Below are 6,424 nucleotides of genomic sequence, written 5' to 3'. Positions count from 1 at the left end.
CTGTCAGAGATTATCAACAAGAAAGACGCTAATGTAACATGCCCACACAGTCCCACTGAGGGACTGAATAACTGGTAAACACACACACACCACTTATTCCATTCACTGCATCAGTGTTGTGTAAAGATCAACCCTCCACCAGACATCCTCTTTGAAGACAAACAGTAGAACCCATAACACACACGCCACTAGTGAGTCCATAGCTTAAATTACCAATTACTCTTCTGCACAGAAGACAAACAAGACTGAAGAAACACACAAACATTCTCAAACGTGTGTTGACCGTAGTGTTTATACTTGGCTAACAGTCTGTACCCACGGTTGAGGGCTTTAGTATACATTTAAAAAAAGACAAACACATTTCAGCTTTTACAAAGCCGGTCTTTATAATCACTTAAAACTTGACAGAATTTCCATCCATAAAATAAAAAAAATGCTTTCTGTCATCCACTTGTTAAAACGTTTCAAAAAAATAGTCAATAGAAAATCAATTTTAGGCATGACTTACAAAATATATACATAATATATACATATACATACACACACAGAGATATATACATACCCTACACAAACATTGTTATTGCATATACATCTGTGTATTTATGTATTTGTATGTACATGATGTATATATTGCTTCACCCTTGAATGTATTTGATCAGACTGAACTAAAACATAAAAACAAACCAGTCTTTCTCCCTGTCCGCCTAAAACCCGCCGGCCACATTCTGGCCACGCTAGGAAGGACAAGAGTGCAAAGCCTTTCTCTTCTTCTCTTTTTTATCACAACTACGAGTAATCACTTACCCCCCACCATGAATCCTAAAACGAGAACAAGTAGCTGATTTACTTGTTCTCAGCAGTTCTCACCGTTGTCCTTTCTGACGTGGCCCTCGAGTGACACCAAAACAACTCAAGAACAATAGCGAAACACACCACAGGACACAACAATAACAGAAGAATTATGATCTAGGCTAGTTAGTCATCAAATCTATGTTACAGCCAAGAGTTATGGGATGGACCAGGCTGTGACCTGTAGCCGTAGCATTAACAACAGTGTAAAGGGGTGGGATACTAGGTCGGGGAGTAGCTAAACGTTACAAGGCTGGTTTATATATATAAAGTGTGATCACTACTATCCATGCTCAGGCTGATAAGTACAGATTAAACTAGTCATGCGTGATTGAATGGCTGGCTGGCGAGTAGGACAGGGTCAGGTGTAGGGTGTCTGAACTAGAGAGACAGGGCTGTGTGCGTATGAGAAGGGCAGGGAGGGGTTTTCCTGTATGTAAATGTGAGGATAGAGTGTACTGGAGCTACTGTTACAGTGGAGCAGTAGTGCATGCTATGCAGCTCTGAATGTCACTACATCACATAGTCATCATGTTTACTAACCCCCCTATTCTCCCCTCTTTCTCTATATTCTGGTAGTTTTTTGTAGCAGCAGCAACCCCTTCTCTCTCTCTCTCCATTTCTCTTGCTGCTGTCTGACCCTCACCCCTTGGGCTGGCCTGTTATCCCCTTCCCTCCCTCCATCTCAGTAACTCTGTCCTTTCCAATCTTTGTCTGACCTCTATCCCTTCTTTCAAGAAGATACAGTACTCGCTGCTAGCTCCTATTTCCTGTCCTCCCTTCCCCCCCTGTCCTCCAGGCTCATGTCCTTCCATCTCCAGCCAACCCTCCCTTCTCCCTCCTTTCTACATGGCCTGTGTGTACGCACTACTACCCCACTGGCTGCTGTTATAGTCAGTGGTTGTGCTTCCATAGCTATTGTTGTTGTTGTATCCCTGGTTGCTATTAGCAACACTTCCTGCCCCTTGGCCATCGGAGGCCGCTGCTTCGTCAAAGCTCTTCTCCTCCAATGGCTTGCCAATCCAGGCGCCGTAACCATGGCTACCGAGCGCATCGAAGAACTGTTGCTTGGCGACCTGGAAGGACATGGCGGCCATCTTGGCTTGGGCGTAAGACGGGAGGGCCAGCAGGTCCTGGCGCCCGCACTGTTGGCATAACGACCGGAATTGACGGAAGATGTTGGACTTGGAGACCCGCGATACGTCCAGTTTGGGGCTAGAGGGAAGACAAACAGGGTTTAGGAATACACAGAAGCTACTGCGCTGGGATTGAAACATTTTCAACATGTTTTTCATATGAATGAAATGCCACTACTTGATATGGAGTATAAATAGTGATAGCTATTCTACTGAAATGGGGCCCTGTGTAGCCCAGGTTAACCACCTGGTGCTGCTATCTGGATGAGGGTGGATGAGGTCTGAGGGTCTGGTTCTAGTGGTGCGGGGTGCGTACCCGTCCAGTTTGCCCTTGGTCCCATCCAGCACCTCCACAGTGATGTGGTCTGGGTGGCTCCAGTTCACGCTGGACTCCTTGGTCTTCCCTGTGTGACGCGTCGAGTCATACACACTCACCCTGCCCACCTGAAGGGAGACAGAGAGATGGTGAGAGAGAGAGAGAGAGAGAGAGATGGTGAGAGAGAGATGGAGAGAGAGAGATGGTGAGAGAGAGAGATGGTGAGAGAGAGAGATGGTGAGAGAGAGATGGTGAGAGAGAGATGGTGAGAGAGAGATGGAGAGAGAGATGGAGAGAGAGATGGGGAGAGAGAGAGATGGGGAGAGAGAGATGGGGAGAGAGAGAGATGGAGAGAGAGAGATGGTGAGAGAGAGATGGTGAGAGAGAGATGGTGAGAGAGAGATGGTGAGAGAGAGATGGAGAGAGAGATGGAGAGAGAGATGGAGAGAGAGATGGAGAGAGAGATGGTGAGAGAGATGGAGAGATGGAGAGAGAGAGATGGTGAGAGAGAGATGGAGAGATGGAGAGAGAGAGATGGTGAGAGAGAGATGGAGAGAGAGAGATGGAGAGAGAGAGATGGAGAGAGAGATGGAGGAGTAAAGGGAGAGGAAGAGAGTGTGTTCAATTATAGGCATTTCACTACACCTGCAATAACAGCTGCTAAATATGTGTATGTGACCAATAACATTTGATTTTGATTTGAAATTAGACTAAGTAAGTCCTTTCAGATGAATCAAAATTTTTTAACAGAGTGGAAAGCAATGTATGTGTACTGTACGTGTACCTCGGGGTGGTTGAGTGCGTTTCTGTACGTGTACCTCGGGGTGGTTGAGTGCGTTTCTGTACGTGTACCTCGGGGTGGTTGAGTGCGTTTCTGTACGTGTACCTCGGGGTGGTTGAGTGCGTTTCTGTACGTGTACCTCGGGTGGTTGAGTGCGTTTCTGTACGTGTACCTCGGGGTGGTTGAGTGCGTTTCTGTACGTGTACCTCGGGGTGGTTGAGTGCGTTTCTGTACGTGTACCTCGGGGTGGTTGAGTGCGTTTCTGTACGTGTACCTCGGGGTGGTTGAGTGCGTTTCTGTATGTGTACCTCGGGGTGGTTGAGTGCGTTTCTGTACGTGTACCTCGGGGTGGTTGAGTGCGTTTCTGTACGTGTACCTCGGGGTGGTTGAGTGCGTTTCTGTACGTGTACCTCGGGTGGTTGAGTGCGTTTCTGTACGTGTACCTCGGGGTGGTTGAGTGCGTTTCTGTACGTGTACCTCGGGGTGGTTGAGTGCGTTTCTGTACGTGTACCTCGGGGTGGTTGAGTGCGTTTCTGTACGTGTACCTCGGGGTGGTTGAGTGCGTTTCTGTACGTGTACCTCGGGGTGGTTGAGTGCGTTTCTGTGTGTGTACTGTGTGTGTGTGTGTGTGTGTGTGTGTGTGTGTGTCTGTGTACCTCGGGGTGGTTGAGTGTGTAGGGAGCAGGTAGACTCTTGGAGAAGGCTTCGCCGTCTCTGGCCAATCGGCAGCAGACAGCACGTGTCAGGTGGCCATGGCTGTACAGGTAGCCTGGAGGGACAAATATAAGAGACAAGGACAGGGAAAACAAAACAGAAGATAGAGAGAGAGGAAGGGATGCGAGAGAGGAGGGGGGGCGAGAGAGAGAGAGAGAGAGAGAGGTGAGGTGAGAGAGTGACAGGGAAAGAAAGAGGGAGAGAAAGAGAATGACAGAAGAGTGTGGAAGTCAGTGTATTTCCATGTTAACAAGGCTGATCATTCACATCATAGAGAACTCTGACAAGGAGAGGTGAGTAACTTAAAGAGATGTATGAGGGGGTCAGCCAGGGACTGTCTGGCTGGATAGTTAGCTGGTCATGATTCCTACAGTATAAGGACAGTGTCAGCCAGGGACTGTCTGGCTGGATAGTTAGCTGGTCATGATTCCTACAGTATAAGGACAGTGTCAGCCAGGGACTGTCTGGGTGGATAGTTAGCTGGTCATGATTCCTACAGTATAAGGACAGTGTCAGCCAAGGACTGTCTGGGTGGATAGTTAGCTGGTCATGATTCCTACAGTATAAGGACAGTGTCAGCCAGGGACTGTCTGGGTGGATAGTTAGCTGGTCATGATTCCTACAGTATAAGGACAGTGTCAGCCAGGGACCGTCTGGGTGGATAGTTAGCTGGTCATGATTCCTACAGTATAAGGACAGTGTCAGCCAGGGACTGTCTGGGTGGATAGTTAGCTGGTCATGATTCCTACAGTATAAGGACAGTGTCAGCCAGGGACTGTCTGGGTGGATAGTTAGCTGGTCATGATTCCTACAGTATAAGGACAGTGTCAGCCAGGGACCGTCTGGGTGGATAGTTAGCTGGTCATGATTCCTACAGTATAAGGACAGTGTCAGCCAGGGACTGTCTGGGTGGATAGTTAGCTGGTCATGATTCCTACAGTATAAGGACAGTGTCAGCCAGGGACTGTCTGGGTGGATAGTTAGCTGGTCATGATTCCTACAGTATAAGGACAGTGTCAGCCAGGGACCGTCTGGGTGGATAGTTAGCTGGTCATGATTCCTACAGTATAAGGACAGTGTGACAGGGACTGTCTGGGTGGATAGTTAGCTGGTCATGATTCCTACAGTATAAGGACAGTTAGCTGTATAAGGACATGTATAAGGACATGTATAAGGACAGTTAGCTGTATAAGGACATGTATAAGGACATGTATAAGGACAGTTAGCTGTATAAGGACATGCATAAGGACATGTATAAGGACAGTTAGCTGTATAAGGACATGTATAAGGACATGTATAAGGACAGTTAGCTGTATAAGGACATGCATAAGGACATGTATAAGGACAGTTAGCTGTATAAGGACATGTATAAGGACATGCATAAGGACAGTTAGCTGTATAAGGACATGTATAAGGACATGTATAAGGACAGTTAGCTGTATAAGGACATGTATAAGGACAGTTAGCTGTATAAGGACATGTATAAGGACATGCATAAGGACAGTTAGCTGTATAAGGACATGTATAAGGACAGTTAGCTGTATAAGGACATGTATGAGGACAGTTAGCTGTATAAGGACATGAATAAGGACAGTTAGCTGTATAAGGACATGCATAAGGACAGTTAGCTGTATAAGGACATGCATAAGGACAGTTAGCTGTATAAGGACATGCATAAGGACAGTTAGCTGTATAAGGACATGCATAAGGACATGTATAAGGACAGTTAGCTGTATAAGGACATGCATAAGCACAGTTAGCTGTATAAGGACATGCATAAGGACAGTTAGCTGTATAAGGACATGCATAAGGACAGTTAGCTGTATAAGGACATGTATAAGGACATGTATAAGGACAGTTAGCTGCATAAGGACATGTATAAGGACAGTTAGCTGTATAAGGACATGCATAAGGACATGTATAAGGACAGTTAGCTGTATAAGGACATGCATAAGGACATGCATAAGGACAGTTAACTGTATAAGGACATGTATAAGGACATGTATAAGGACAGTTAGCTGTATAAGGACATGTATAAGGACATGTATAAGGACAGTTAGCTGTATAAGGACATGCATAAGGACAGTTAGCTGTATAAGGACATGCATAAGGACAGTTAGCTGTATAAGGACATGCATAAGGACAGTTAGCTGTATAAGGACATGCATAAGGACATGTATAAGGACAGTTAGCTGTATAAGGACATGCATAAGGACATGTATAAGGACAGTTAGCTGTATAAGGACATGCATAAGGACATGTATAAGGACAGTTAGCTGTATAAGGACATGCATAAGGACATGTATAAGGACAGTTAGCTGTATAAGGACATGTATAAGGACATGTATAAGGACAGTTAGCTGTATAAGGACATGCATAAGGACATGTATAAGGACAGTTAGCTGTATAAGGACATGTATAAGGACATGCATAAGGACAGTTAGCTGTATAAGGACATGCATAAGGACAGTTAGCTGTATAAGGACATGCATAAGGACAGTTAGCTGTATAAGGACATGCATAAGGACAGTTAGCTGTATAAGGACATGCATAAGGACAGTTAGCTGTATAAGGACATGCATAAGGACAGTTAGCTGTATAAGGACATGTATAAGGACAGTTAGCTGT

The 6,424-nt window shown here is 45.7% G+C and overlaps 1 protein-coding gene across 3 annotated transcripts in view; it reads right to left on the bottom strand.

The window, feature by feature from the left end:
• Positions 1 to 360: 360 nt before the first annotated feature.
• The window catches only part of LOC115177266 (double-stranded RNA-specific adenosine deaminase), an 18,292-nt gene continuing 12,228 nt past the window's right edge, over positions 361 to 6,424 (bottom strand). Inside the window, exons 14-16 of one of the 3 annotated variants that reach the window (XM_029737884.1) lie at positions 3,739 to 3,851; positions 2,233 to 2,429; positions 361 to 2,064 (exon numbers count right to left, since the gene is read on the bottom strand). In XM_029737884.1, the coding sequence (XP_029593744.1) occupies positions 1,695 to 2,064; positions 2,233 to 2,429; positions 3,739 to 3,851 (680 nt within the window). In that variant the 3' untranslated portion in view covers positions 361 to 1,694. The remainder of the gene's footprint in view (positions 2,065 to 2,232; positions 2,430 to 3,738; positions 3,852 to 6,424) is intronic. The other 2 variants (XM_029737881.1, XM_029737885.1) reach the window with 2 other exon arrangements.

This window comes from Salmo trutta, chromosome 37, assembly GCF_901001165.1.
Source record: "Salmo trutta chromosome 37, fSalTru1.1, whole genome shotgun sequence".
NCBI classification, from domain to species: domain Eukaryota; kingdom Metazoa; phylum Chordata; class Actinopteri; order Salmoniformes; family Salmonidae; genus Salmo; species Salmo trutta.
Note: the sequence above shows the minus strand (reverse complement) of the source record. Positions and strands in the feature narration are given on the sequence as shown.